The sequence below is a fragment of the Lissotriton helveticus genome, chromosome 1_1, assembly GCF_964261635.1.
Source record: "Lissotriton helveticus chromosome 1_1, aLisHel1.1, whole genome shotgun sequence".
NCBI classification, from domain to species: Eukaryota; Metazoa; Chordata; class Amphibia; order Caudata; family Salamandridae; genus Lissotriton; species Lissotriton helveticus.
Window position 1 is genome coordinate 1,571,806,090 of NC_136057.1, and position 14,798 is coordinate 1,571,820,887.

The following is a 14,798-nucleotide window of genomic DNA, read 5'->3' on the forward strand; positions in this document are numbered from 1 at the left end:
CCCAAACACACCCTAAACCCTAAAATTAACCATGGCACCCCAAAACCCAAACACACCCTGAACCACCAAATTAACCCTTGCACCCCAAAACCCAAACACACCCTGAACCCCAAAATTAACCCTTGCACACCAAACCCAAACACACCCTAAACCCTAATACTAACCCTTGTTCCCTAAAACCCAAACACACCCTAAAATTAACACTGGCACCCCAAAACCCAAAACACCCTGAACCCCCAAATTAACCCTTGCACGCCAAACACACCCTAAACCCTAATATTAACCTTTGTACCCTAAAACCCCAAAATACCCTAAACCCTAAAATTAACCCTGGCCCCCCAAAACCCAAACATGCTCTAAACCCTTAAATTACACCTGGCCCCCCAAAACACAAACCCACCCTCAACCCTAAAATGACCCTGTACACCCTAAAATCCAAAAGCCCTACAAACCCCCAAACTGTTTATGAATGCGGAATGCCGGGAGGCGCTGCTGTGATTGCAAATGATACTTTCTGTACCCCCAGGATGCACTTCCTTCATACTGCCTTCATAGAGTATTTCCATGGAATCCGATTGTTAGACTTATTAAACAACTGCGGACAGACCTGCTCATGGCCCTAAAGAGGAATGGACTTGCAAAGGAAAACAAGCTTTGTAGAAGTCCTTGGGACTGCCGAATTCACTCCATCACAATACTAAAATACATTTGTAAAAATCACAGTTGCCTCGAACACCATGCCAATGGAGCAGCTCTCTATCACTCTTGCATATCCTGAAGCCGGTGGATTCCTCTTGCAAAAGCCTACGCACATCCGGAAGCGCCGGATGTGACGTCATTGGTCTGCGGCAAGAAGGAATACCGTGAGTGCAATGGCCATAATGGACGATGGATCGGTCTTTTTATTTTTCCAACTCCACTTCCAAAGCATCACACGTTCATCGATTCCAGCGTGTATACTCCGGTAAGTGCTGCAGCTGCTAGGTAGATGTTAGTCCATCGGGGCAAGTTCCACGGATCTGCACGCGCCCATATCCTGGGTCGGCCCCCCGATTCTAGCGCAGCTGCCTTCCTTAAAAAAAGAGCAGCAGTCCTCCGCTCTCGGTCCCAGCTGCTCAGTTTCCGTCCCAGACGAGCTTCCTCATTTTTCGGAAAGCACAAGTTTTCATTAAGTGGGCCAGACGCAGGTTCTAGCAGATAAAGAAAACAAGACAATTTCTTTGGTTGATGTGGCACCCGATGCGTTGGCTGCACACTTTTTCAAGCCGAGCCGAGGGTGTACACCTGACCGGTGACCGGGCGGAATACTAAGGTGTGTGCTTCGTGTTAGTGTAATGAATGCCTGCGTTGCAAGGTGTGTGCGTGCGTGATTGCGTGTGTGTTTGATGTTTGTCTGTATCAGCATGCCTGCTTGTTTGTGCACCTTTTGTGTTTGAGCATGTGTATTTTGTGTATGTGTGGTAGTGCGTGCCTGTGTAAATTGTGGAAAATTGCAAAAAGCCTAAAAAATGTTATACAGCAAGTTCTTCGCCTTAAGGAACAATAAATTACTGCCCGTGTATTAGGTAGCTAAAGTTTTTGCCTAGTGTTAGTTCGGAAATTAACGCTGGGTACAATGTTGAGATGATTTCTTCTAAAGCATGTGACATTCTGCATTTCATCTGAAATGTATCCGTGTCACAAGCACTTGAGATTCTTCAAGAGAGATAGGGACACGAAGTACAGCATAAGGTCTTGTGATAATCTGGGACAGTTCCCTCTAAAACTGCAAAGGACAGACTCTGGCCAAAGCGGTATAAATAGAGATGTAGTAGAAACACGACTTGTGGTATTAGAGTGTGTGATAATATTGATAATAACACAAGTTAAAACAAATGAGCACCTTTTAGCAGGTGAAGTCGCGGTTCAAAAGTGAATATTTCCTAGGGTACAGCCACTGCGGTTGACAAAAGACTTTCCTCCTGCCAAAGATGCTAGTCAGTTCTCGGCACTAAATTCAGGAACTGCTGCCACGTACTTCCGTTATCTGGCTTTCGCCAAGTCTCTAGAATAAGGCCTATGTAAACGTGAAAATGTATGCCTTCTTAAAATTAGTTAAAATTATATGAAATTTAATGAAATCCACTTATGTTGGTATCTTGCATGAAAATTGAATGTGTGGGTGGGCATAGCTCACGTTCAAAAGTCACGAGATACACTCAAGCTGCACACAAGAAAATGTCTCCTACGATAAGTTTTCTGCTTCAGTCAGTATAAACTGCGAGATTTTGTAGCCACAAAAATTGATAGAATTTTGCAAATGTCATATAGCACGAAATTTCACGAGCATTATAAAAAGTTCTCATGTGCCTTCCAGCCAACAGAAGAGTACTGGAGCAGCTTAAAATTGGCTCTTCCCTCATTAATATTGACGAGGCCATATATGTATATCATGGTCTTATGCATTCATGAGATACAATGTAACCTGTAAGAGAAAAAAAGCCTTTGCCGCCATCTCTGTCGTAGGTTGTAACTAGCTACATGATTTGATGCAGTTTCCAGATTTCGAAAGACACTACACCAGTGGCATAACAAAGGCCTCTGGAGTACAGGGGGTCCCGAACTCCAGGGAGCCGCTCAGCACAGTAACGTGGCCTCAGAGCTCCTGAGAAAGTCTGGAGGGCAGCCTCTCTATGTGATCTGCAGGGATCTCACCAAGTTTCATTACGCTACTGCTCCACACTATATACAAACATTATTCCTTCATTTAAACTTCTTCGTGGCAGGAAAGGTAAGGGATGTCTCATGTTATATTTTAAATGACTCATTTATAGCACTGCAGATGTTTATATTAGGTGGAAGTCTGCGCTTGTAGGCAGAGAACAGTCATTATGTAACTTCACCTTAGTGTGTCATTTCAACTGTTAATTTTACACCCTCCTTGATCCAGGGCATTGCCATATCATGAATCCACATCCCAATAACAAAGCCGTGTGCATCAGAAGGAGAAAAGCACCCCTTGTGTCATTACAGCGCTGCTCACTGAGCAGCATGGTGCCAAGGCACAAATAAGTCTGCTTTTCCCTTTTTCCGATGCAGGCTTTTTCTCACAAGTTGATTTTTCACCCCTACTTGCCACAGTCACTCATTTATGCTTGCTGGATGACTTTCCATTTGATAACAAAGTGCAAAATGCCCCCAAAGATGACCACGTCTGCCCACTACCACACATAATTTACCCATCACATCAACATCTTTAATGCATCCTCTGTCACTTGAGGTTGTGCCTCGTTAATGTTCATCTCAATGGAAAAGGAAGTCCCTTAGCCTCTTATGGGTCCAGAAGTGCAGTGACTCTGGAAAATTGTGTGAATAGAAGCTTCCTCAAGCCCCAACACTCTTTACAACGAACCTATGTGAAAAACCCTTTTTGTGAAGAAGGGGTTTTAGGACATTACAAATATTCTCCAGTTCACTTTTTTTTCTTAGCTGAGCATCTTTCATGAAGTCAAAGAAGCCTACTGTGACAGAGAGAAAAGTTATTTTAAGTTAAGCAGGATGGAAGGTCTGCACTCATCCCCTGTGTCTATGACCACCACAACTTGCGGGGCAACCGCCAGGTCCTCTTCAAGTCAGCCGCTTCCCTGCGCTCTCTCCTTCCCTGCGCTCTCTCCTTCCCTCCCCTCTCTCCTTCCCTCCCCTCTCTCCTTCCCTCCCCTCTCTCCTTTGCCCCTCTCTCCTTCGCCCCCTCCTTCGCTCTCTCCTTCGCTCGCTCTCTCTCTCTCCTTCGCTCGCTCTCTCTCTCTCCTTCGCTCGCTCTCTCTCTCTCCTTCGCTCGCTCTCTCTCTCTCCTTCGCTCGCGCTCTCTCTCTCTCCTTCGCTCGCGCTCTCTCTCTCCTTCGCTCGCGCTCTCTCTCTCCTTCGCTCGCGCTCTCTCTCTCCTTCGCTCGCGCTCTCTCTCTCCTTCGCTCGCGTTCTCTCTCTCCTTCGCTCGCGCTCTCTCTCTCTCCTTCGCTCGCTCTCTCTCTCTCCTTCTCTCGCTCTCTCTCTCCGCTCGCTCTCTCTCTCTCCTTCGCTCGCTCTCTCTCCTTCGCTCTCTCCCTCTCTCTCTCTCTCCTTCGCTCGCTCTCTCTCTCCCTCTCTCCTTCGCTCTGTTTATTTAAAAAATGATCATTTTGTTTAGAGCTCAGGAAAAATCGCTTATTTTAGAAATCAGTTAAAGTTTAGCAAAGAACGGAATTCCAAATTCATTCTCTCCTAACATCCCTAACTAGCACCCTCATCTTATCCTTCAATCCTGCAAAGCAAACAAATAAATCATAAGAGTCTTACATCCAGGAATCGGTCATCAGTCGGGCAGCACTTCCAGTAGAAATTCTAAAAGCGACCCCTTCTAGACAAAACCAGGGGTTTTTATACCTTAATTCCCTAACTTAATCTATCCAAAAAGTAACTATCACTACTTATTCAAACTCTGATTAAACAAATTCAGGGTGGGTGAGCATCATCTCACCATTACAACATCATTTTCTCGTTGGTTCAGGAGAAAAATAAAGGGTCTTTGTTTTAGGACAGTCCATAGCTTAGCTATTTCTTTAAGTTGAAACATCGCCTCCCATTCCCACGATCACAACATTCAAGCGTGCATGTTTGGCACCCATCCTAGGTTCCGGGCCACAGCAGCCTTGAACCTCCTCGAGCACAGGCAGTTCATTCTGACTTGCAGGTTTTGGCGCGCCTGCGCTGTCCAGGTCTTGCTCACTGTTTACCTGAGCGTCCATTTTTTTTATCTAGGCCTCAGAAGCCACTTTTGGAACTATCATAGAAACAAACACAAATTCATGTTAATTATTGAATTTAAACCCATTCTGTTTACCTCCCACCATACTAAAGTTTCTCATTAGTTGTTACCTAGCAAATAAGCCACACATGCGTTTTATACTTACATAATCGGCCACTTCTTAGCACAAAAACGTGTACAATAAGCATATTTAGTCTGCATTTGTTTATATTTAAGCTGCTCATTAATTCGCAACACACTAACACATATTAATTATATGGCAACATGCAAGCAAAATTAGTACTCCCGTGTATAATAAAATGTGTGCATCTTATTCTATGGTTGATTAATTTCACAAAACACCTTTAGTAAATGTTATCGTTATGGGACATTGACTTCAAGAGGGGTGCACAAAATTTTGCGTTTGCCACCTCGCTCCATCAGTAGCAGGCATCTGACTCTCTATGCATCTGTGGGGATAGGTAACTTGATTTCCTGTCACAAACCCCAGTGTGAAAGTTTACTTATTGATAGTTCTTCTATTTCTCTCATAATGCCTCTACTTTGCTTTCCTGAGCAGCAAGACCTAAGCATACACTCTGGCTCTCCAAAAATAAAGTTGATTATTAGGTAATTTCCTCAATGGCCTTCAGTGCATGCCCTAACACTTCTTTGTAGTCCAAAATCTAGGCATATTAGATAGAAATTGCACCAGGTCAGTGTACTTTTTGAGGTGCTTTTCTCCAATTGTTATTATTTGTTATGTTATGTTATTATCATTTATTTTGCGCACAGATGCTCCAGCTAAGGAGCGTCCTGGCGCAAGTAAAAGGTGAACATAACACAACGCAAAAGGAAACAGAGAAGTACAAACTCCGTGTGAAGAAATTAAAACAAGTAAGTTTTCACGGCCCTACGGAATGCTAATCGATCCTCTAGCAGGCGGATTTCCAAAGGGAGGGAGTTCCAGAGAGCCGCAGCTCTCACACGAAAAGAACGACCGCCCATCCGGCTAAGCCTGAAACGCGGGATAACCGCAAGAGATTGCCCAAGAGATCTAAGAGAGCGAGTCGGGACATAGGCGGATAAAAGATTATTGAGGATCTCGGGTGCCGATCCTTTTAAGATTTTAAAAGCAAGGCTAAGGGCCTTAAAGTGGATTCGACTTTTAATCGGTAACCAGTGTAGGGACCGCAGGGTATTGGAAGTGGGACAGGACCTCGGCAGACCCACCACTGCTCTCGCAGCAGCATTCTGTACTCGCTGCAAGCGAACGATCTCAGATTGGTTAACTCCCAGCAGGAGCAAGCTGGCATAGTCCAGCCGGGAGATAATCGTCGCTTGGATAACCAGCTGTCTCGTCGGGGCATCAAAAAATTTGAAACCTGGGGGCATCCTGTTCGGCATCCCCACTGATCGTGACCGCTAGCTGCGTGTCGTCGGCATACGAGACCATGGTTAGGTCCCATTGCCTGGGGACATCAGCCAGCGGCCGCACGTACAAGTTGAAAAGCGTGGGACTCAGCGAGGAGCCCTGAAGGACCCCCAGGTCCAGCTGATGGAATTTGGACTGAAAAGGAGGGGTGGCAACGCAGAAGGAGCGATCGCTAAGGAAGGAACGGAACCACTGCAGAGCAGAGCCACAGATGCCAATGTCCTCCAGGCGGTGCAGAAGGATGCAATGGGACACAAATCTGTAAATCACTTTGATATGCTTTGTATTTTACCTCTGAAACTTAAACCACACAAACTAATTCCTGATTTTTATATCTAGCAGGACATAAGCATGGTTTCATTCATCGTCCTGTTTTTCATTTGCGATCATTCTGTGTGTGTTTGAAAAGATGGTGACTTCCTGCTTTTGGACAATCCTGTGGAAGTTCTTTGTAAATGGCTGGTCGAAAATCTAGATGAAGCTGGTCGGACAATCACCGAAGAGAGAGAGATTTTAAAGCTACGTTTCGGTCCCAATCATCTGGTAAGCACAATAAGTAAACCTTTATAATAAGTTTGCAACTGCAGGATAATGGTACAAATTACCAACCTGTTTCAGTAAAAACCTAGATTTGTGATGAATTAATCCAATAATGGACAGTAAAAATGAACATGCATATCCTCACATATGCCTTGGATTGCTCTCCAGAGACAAATGTAACACTTATGAAAAGGGCTGAAACGTTTAGCTCGTGGTACTACTATAAGGCAGCCATTTTTGGATAAACCATTTTATTAAGGCAACTTTTTTCAGGAGGTTCAAGTTCAGGCTTACAATGTATACTGTCTATTAAGGAAAACTTACTTTGTTATGGATAGATTGTACATTTGTCCTTTATTATCAATACCTCTTTATATATTATGGCTAGTGTGTGAAGATATATTGCAAGTGGTCAATGTGTTCTTATCTGTTTTGAAGTTTATATGTTAATATATATTTTTTCTCTTGCTTTTTTTAGTGAAGAAACAGTGTCTAATGATTCAGGATATTTTTCAAGAGATAATTGCAAGCTATTCTGGCACTTTGAAATCTTTCTGCATTCAATGTTTTTAAATATGGCTGCTTTATACTGTTGGAGGGAACCTAGCAAATATTACATTGTTAGCCATGTATAGATGCCAACTCAAAAAAACACTCTTCCTATATATATTTTTTAATATGTAACCTAACATGATGGCAAATAGTTAATAGTTGTGTTATTTTGCAGACTGATATGCAGCAGTTGGTGAAGGACTCAAATGATCCTTCACGGTTCAAAGATATTCTCGTTCCAAAGCGGAAATTGCACAGGCTCTTGGAGGAAGCCAAGGCAGCTCAGGACAGTGCAGGTTTTCTTCTCAATGGTATCAGCGAAATACTTTCTGCAAAAGGTTTAACGGAGGCTCGTGCTTGAACAGCTGTCCTTGATGAGGAGAAGGTCGATGCATTATTTGGTAAGATATTACAAATGTTCAAAGTAACATTCATTCAATCTTGGATTGCGAAAATTCATTACTATACATGGTGTTAAAGGTTTGCATGTGTGGTCTGGTATCATATAATGGTAAGATGACTCCATCATTACTCAACAGATGTCTGCAAAAGAGCAAGAAGAGCAATGGGGGCTTGTAATTATTAACAATTTGTGCTGAGTTTGTGCTTCAAATCTGGCACAAAGCCGTGAGTTGTGATTTTATTTCTAAATCTGTGGTCCAGGTGAGGGGCTCAAACTGGATGAATGAGTGATGGCAAACTGAACTTATAAAATACTGTGCTTGCAGCTTTTATTTAGCCACATGTGCCTCTTTGACCAAGTGCCCTTAATGTTAGACTTATGAACCCTTGTAACCCTAACAATATCTCATCTGGCACTCTATATGAAATAATGGAACAAACTTTTTAAAGGAAGCTCAGCCCTATTAAAATCTAAAAATAGTTGTGGTAACATGATACTGATGTATGTTATTTTATTTTTCCAGAGTTTATGAAGTCTGTGTGCAGTACCAACGGCTGGCCATCACTGGACTACAGAAGTATGAGAAGGAAGCTTGCGATAAAGATTTGCAATGCTTGGAGAGGATCAAAGAAAACTCAGAATCTAGCATCAAACGACTAAGTTGCTGGTTTCCGTTAAGCAATTTGTTCTGGTTGCAGTAGCCTGGCCTTTATTCCCTCCTTTTTTTCCTGGACTATTTTCTGGATTTTTCCTCTTGTTCGGTATCCTGGCCCCCATGGGGCTAAATATGTGCTTGCGATAAATAAAATTACTTGTTGACACATACCTTTTGAACATTTTTCATTTCATCACTGTTTGGTTTAGTCTTTTGCCACTGGTCACCATGTCAAACAGCTTCAGATAATGCTCTGTACCTCAAAATAAGGCAAGTCCCAGTGAGTCAGGAGTATGGGAGTAGCAGCACGCGTAAACAGTAGCGGCTCGTATAGGGCGTGCTGTGGGGAGGGGAAGGGTAGCAAACATGGACATACGCGGAACGGAGGAATGTAATTACTTTCCTTCATTCTGTTGTATGTCCGTGTTTGCTACCCTGCCCCTCTCCGCCCGTGCCACCGCCCTATGTAAGCCGCTATTGGTTGTAACTCTTATCTGAATGCAAAGTATAACATTCTTGCAGACCTCTACTTTTGTATGAAGGTGCTTGTGGTATTTCTGCAGCAGAAACCCAGCTAAAATTGCATTTTTCAGATTTATTTTAAACATGTATCTACCTCTCACTGTAGAATTAAAAAGTAATCTTTCCAAAGCAGGAGAAAATTATCTGTTAATTAGGACCAGGTTTAGAGAAGTTTTGTGTTTGGTTTGCTTGTTTTATAATGCAGACCTGAATCAAAATCCTTTTCAGGATTTACAAATCGAAGCAAATTGGTATTTGGAACAACACTCATCAAAAATGGGAAAGGTTCCACGTTTGTCTAGACATAGTATTTTTGGGGTACCAGAACGGTACCCTTCAGTACAAAACCCAGGCTAGACTCTCAGACAACATTGCATTCTAGTGCAGTGGTGTTAGAGAGAGGGATAGACATGCCACTTCCCTGCTCTCTCCCTGTTATGCAACACAGCCAATTAGGGTGCTGCACTGCGTTCAGTGACAGTTTTATAAATCCGTGCCTTACTTTATAACTTGTGGCATTTCAAACTATTCTTGGTATTGTGTAAAAAAGGCATATCACATCAAAGTGGCCTGTTTTTTTTTTTACAGGAAAGTACATCTAACAGGTGGTCTGCAAAATGTTTTCCTACCAGCAAATCCATAGTCCTAAACTAGCAGGGAATACTGGCAGTCGGGTAACATGGTCCTAACATGGAATTGTCAAGGTGTAACTCAACTGTAATGATTTATTAATGATTCTAAATTATTAATTAGATCTGGGAGTAATCCACTCTTAGCCTTCAGTTGGTTTAAAATATTCCAAGAGTATTTAAAGTAATCCATGCTCATTTTTGCGTTGGCATTAAATCATCCTAGCGTAATCAACACTGAAAATATAATGGGGCCATTCTGATGTAATCAATAGCCATCCTGAAGCTGTCATAGGATAATCCACACCCATCCAGAAATTGCCATGGGATCATTCCAGTGTAATCCACTTTCATCCTGGAGCGGTTATAGGATCATCCTGGAATAATTGACGGTCATCCTTAAATTGTCTAGAGCCCATCCTGGAGTCATTATCACTCATCCTGATGTTGTCAATTAGTATTCGTGGAGTTGTAAAAGGTAATCACTCCCTGCCAGTGGAAGTCATCAGAACACCATCCTAGCGTAGTTTTTGTGATTACAGTAAGAGTCATCCCATTTAAATAATCGGCCCTGTGGGCAGACTTCAGGATGGCTTGGGATGACGTCCCCAGGAATAGCTGGCTGAAGTCATCGAATGACGACAGAATCACTCCAGGATGATCTTCCTTTTTGACTAGGGTCCCTTCCTTAGCTCTTCCTTTCTTGTGGCATTGGCACTCTGGGCGGAGGGCAGGTCATTACAGGCGAGCGTGGGATCGCTTCAGCAGCCCCCAGTAAAAGAAAATTGTTTCAATGAGGCTCTATTAGGGGGCCGGTATGTGACATACTGCAGCATGAAAACTGCAATTACGTTCTAATCGCGCCATTCGAAGGGGGCCTATCTCCATCAATCAATTCACAGTGACAAACACAGTATGAATGCGAGACCTGCTGAAGGGTGAGGATTGAGCACATGTTCAAACACTTAACTATACAGTCGATTCACAAAAAAGCAATTGCATTGTACACACAAGAAGGCAAACATCGCCAGTGCTGCTGACGTCATCTTGTAAGAATGTTATGACCGAATTATCAGGCTAATAATTTCAGCTGCTCTTTCTGTCACCCCAGCTGTCTTTTTGTTGTGCGTGTGCTGAATTCCACAGGGTGCCTTACTTTATCGCGGTGGTGGAGGGACAGGGCCCGCGCCATTCCACGATTGATGGCCTACTTAGCATGAGGTTAATCCTAAATAGGCCATCAATCGTGGAATGGCGCCTCGGCGGGCCTTTCCCTCCACCACCGCGATAAATTAAGGCACCCTGTGGCATGTGCACACAAGAAGGCAAACATCGCCAGCGCTGCTAAGTTTCATTTATCCAAGGCCCCCACGCTATTGCAAGAATACAATTAGTGCACATCTATGATCTTGCCATCTTTCGGTTTGTACCTTTGCGGTGACTCGTGTGCTCAGTCCGAGTAAATATCGCGCATATGAAACTGCTTTGACAAAATCAAGTGAACACACACATGGATTGCTCTTTGTCGTCCCCCCCCCCCCCCAGCCCCAGACAATTGTGCGATCTGCATAGCCACAATGCTCCGTCTGTTGTGTGTGCTCATTGCCACAGGGTGCCTTAGTTTATCGCGGTGGTGGAGGGACAGGGCCCGCGCGCCATTCCACGATTGATGGCCAACTTAGCATGGTAATGCTAAGTAGGCCATCAATCGTGTAATGGCGCGCGGGTCCTGTCCCTCCACCACCGCGATAAACTAAGGCACCCTGTGGCATTCAGCACAAACAGGGATTTCAAAATAAATAAAAGTCCCCACCTCTCCCTCATGATAACGGAAGACGATCTCTGCTGATGCTGGGGCATGGGGGGGCAGGGGAAAGCCTCTTACCGAGGCCGTAGGTGTTGTCACGCCCACACACATAGGCTTTATTCCCACGAGGATTGGCTCAGGTGAACGGCTGCCCTTTAAAGACCCTGTGCCAATGTGCCGATTTGTCCACACGAGGGCGCCAAAAGACTGATTTGAAGGGATTTAAAAATGAATGCAGGCAGCGGCAGCGCGGCAACATTTGCCAGTGTTTTGCCGTTTATATATATAAATACAGACAAAGGAAATATAGATTTCCGTCTGTATTTATATGTATTTATCCGTAAAAACGGAAAACCGGGAGCCCTATATATAACTTCCTCAAGATCAAAGTGGCAATCACCAAGGCAGAACTTAACAAACTGACCCCGTCAATATTACAATATGCCGCCAATATAAACAAAGTAGGACACCAAACCTCTCACCTCTACAAGCTACTGAGCCCAGGAACGTCCAAAATAAATGATAAAGCAATAGAGTACTGGGAATCCCTCCTAGATAGGTGCCTAACGGAGAGGGAGAGATCCAACCTATGGACCTCAACAACACGTAAAAAAGTAACTACCACCCTAGCACAAACCAAATTCTGGCTCATACATAAAGCATACTGGACCCCTCACGACTGGCGGCAATAGGAGTAAGGGAAAGCGACACATGCTGGAACTGTAATAAACAGAAAGGAGACCTAGCCCACCTAATATTCCACTGCCCCCGAGTTAAGCTATTCTGGAACAGAATAAGTGACTTCATAAACAGGACTCTAGACATCCCCTTACAACTAGACTTCCACAGCCTAGCCACGGCCTTCATGACACCAACAATCCAGACTAGAGAAGACAGGGACCTCATAGACCTCCTACTCACTGCGGCGGTCAAGACGGTCCTGAACAACTGGAAAGACACAGGGAAAGCCTCTTTCAAAGCCTGGTTTAATTGGGTGACCTTCCTGCGAGGAGCTGACACGATAACGTCCAACCATTTGCCCAGAACGCACACAAAGAGCGAAATGTGGCTCAAGCTAGACAACTACCTGTCCTCACACAAACCACCCTAGAAGGGCAAGCACGAGGCCAACCACACCCTCCCGAGCAGCAGGCGGAAAAGACCTAGACCTGATCAACCGACCCGAAACTCATGCAAATAGTGTGACCGTCCCAGCACAAGACCCTCTTCTTCCTCCTTTCTATCTTTCCTTTCTCACCGTCGAGGGGGACACAGAAAGCAGCCGCCATGTTTACAGAAAAGGCCGCATGTAACCTAACCGGCCCACGAGTTCTTGTTGTAATTCGCTAGGCCAGACATCCCCCCCCGGGGGCTTTGATAACTGTACCCCTGTACGCTGTGCCTTGTACATATAAATTTCTTTCTTCAATAAAAAATTACTGAAATAAAAAAAAATTAAAAAAGAGACTGGGTGAAAGTCACAAGTTCAGTCCGATCATGATGGAGTGCAGGCCGGATACAGGGATGAGGTTAGTCCTGCTGAAAGACTTACCTTCAAAAGTCCAGCACGCATTGTTCCATTTGCTTTGGAAGGGGCTGCGATGGGTAGGGAGAGTATTATGGATGTTCACAAATGCAGCGCGAAGTGCCGGCCAGGCATTGTGGAAGGTCATTGCTGTATCACAAAGATACTGTCAGGTATCATGAACAGTTGTTACTGGAGATTCGCTTTGGCGGTCACCATAGGCTGTTGATGTTGTATTGCGAAGTGAAAATCTCACGTTGCAGGTTGTCATTGGCGGTCGCTTTGGTGCAAAGAGTCGGGTTCACTGTAACTTCACATTGGCAGACGGCAACATTTTGCCGTGAACTGCCTTTGTTTGCAGTCACACAAGTTCACAAAAATTCAAGCTTTCCCTTTTTCTTTGAGACGGAGCTCACTGATGCCACACCAAGGCACCAAGGAGCATATTATCAATAGACGGCGATAAATATCGCAAAGCGCGCTTAATGCTTTTTTATTTATCGATGTTTATCGCTGGAATTTATCACCCGGTTAGCACGTTATTAACAAAGTGTATCACAGAGGTGATAAAAATTCCAGCGATAGCGGGGATATCGCCGTTTTCTATGGAACAACACTGGTTTTCCAGCGATGTTCCATGGAAAACGGTGAAATGGTTGATGATAGGGCCCTGTGGTCTTAGCCCCACAATCCACCTCCCATGTTATGTATGCCTAAGTCAGGAATTTAACAGACGTTAAATTCCTGCGTTAAGGCCGAGTTAACACAAAATAGATTAGTGCAACACTGGACGGGGCCTCGTTGAAAATATCGCGAAGCCCCGTTAGCGATATTTTACACTGATGTTTTACAAGGCACGCCTACCTTGCATCTCATTAGCGATGCAAAGCGTGGCAGCGAGAAACCGGGCGCTAAGGCAAGGAAATGCACTAGCGTGTCCTTGTTAATAAAGCAGTAACATTATCGCCGCATTTTGCCCGAAAACGGACGCTAAAGCGGCGATAATGTTATCGCCAGCCCTTGATAATATGCCCCAAGGGTCCTAAAGATACCTTTTGGGGATCAGGAATTCACTCAGGCAGAGGCCAACAGGGCTCAGGCAGGTTCAGTTGCAGTTCCAATTGCAGGTCCAGGCATTAAATTAGCTGGGAAGATGCAGGGAGCCTCTGGAGCTTGTTATGTCCCTGTACCTCAGAACAGGAAGTCAGTTAGCCAACTCTTAGGGTAATTTCAGCCTGGGATGGAGGGTTCAGGTCCAGTCTTACTTTTCAGCAAGCAGGGCAGCAGGGTAGCAGAGCAGCAGGGTAGCAGTCCCTCTGGCAGCAAAGTAGCACATCAGTCCTTCTTCTGTAATATCCACAGGTCAAGATGCATACCGAAGAGTTGGGTCTGAGGGTCCAATGTTTATGCTTGGTGCCAGCTTTGAAGAAAAAGGAGGTTCTGGAGGTTTCCAACAACCACCCCCCCCCCCTGTCTAGAATTTCCTGCCTCCCTGTCCTGGCCCCAGCTTGTCTGGAACACACAAAAAAGTGTCACCTCCTTTGTGAGTCTACTCAGGCAGAGCCTTTGTAATGCGTAAGTGTGGTAGGTGAAAGCCCCAGCTTGTCTGGAACACACAAAAAAGTGTCACCTCCTTTGTGAGTCTACTCAGGCAGAGCCTTTGTGATGCGTAAGTGTGGTAGGTGAAAGCCCCCCCCATCAAGTCAGAGATGGCCCATTCTAGCAACGCTTTATCGCCTTTTGTCTCACTGTCTGGGAGCAATACACAAAAACCAACTGCCAGCTACACCTAGTCATGTGGCCCATGAAACAGACTGCAGGCCCCAAATGGTTAGAACAAGAAAATGCAAATTTCTAAAAGTTCCATTTTCAGAATTATGACTTAAAATCAGACCTCACTATTAAAAAGGGTTTTAAATTACAATTTTTAGACACCACCCTTGATATATCTACTTGCTCCCAATTGAAAGT

General features: G+C 44.5%; 1 protein-coding gene across 1 annotated transcript; it reads left to right on the forward strand.

Moving 5' to 3' along the window:
• The first annotated feature begins 852 nt into the window (after nt 1–852).
• Nucleotides 853–8,514, forward strand: LOC144773534 (uncharacterized). Its single transcript, XM_078658617.1, has 4 exons — nt 853–964; nt 6,604–6,737; nt 7,462–7,687; nt 8,213–8,514. The coding sequence occupies exons 1-3, from the start codon at nt 889–891 to the stop codon at nt 7,645–7,647; spliced, it is 396 nt and encodes a 131-aa protein (XP_078514743.1). The 5' UTR covers nt 853–888; the 3' UTR covers nt 7,648–7,687; nt 8,213–8,514.
• Nucleotides 8,515–14,798: the final 6,284 nt, after the last annotated feature.

What these genes read in the sequence shown, in the direction of transcription:
- LOC144773534 (XM_078658617.1), top strand. Translation starts at nt 889, where the DNA reads ATGGATCGGTCTTTTTATTTTTCCAACTCCACTTCCAAAGCATCACAC. An exon ending in ATTCCAGCGTGTATACTCCG is followed by an intron (nt 965 to 6,603) that starts GTAAGTGCTGCA and finishes GTGTTTGAAAAG; the next exon opens with ATGGTGACTTCCTGCTTTTG. An exon ending in GTTTCGGTCCCAATCATCTG is followed by an intron (nt 6,738 to 7,461) that starts GTAAGCACAATA and finishes GTTATTTTGCAG; the next exon opens with ACTGATATGCAGCAGTTGGT.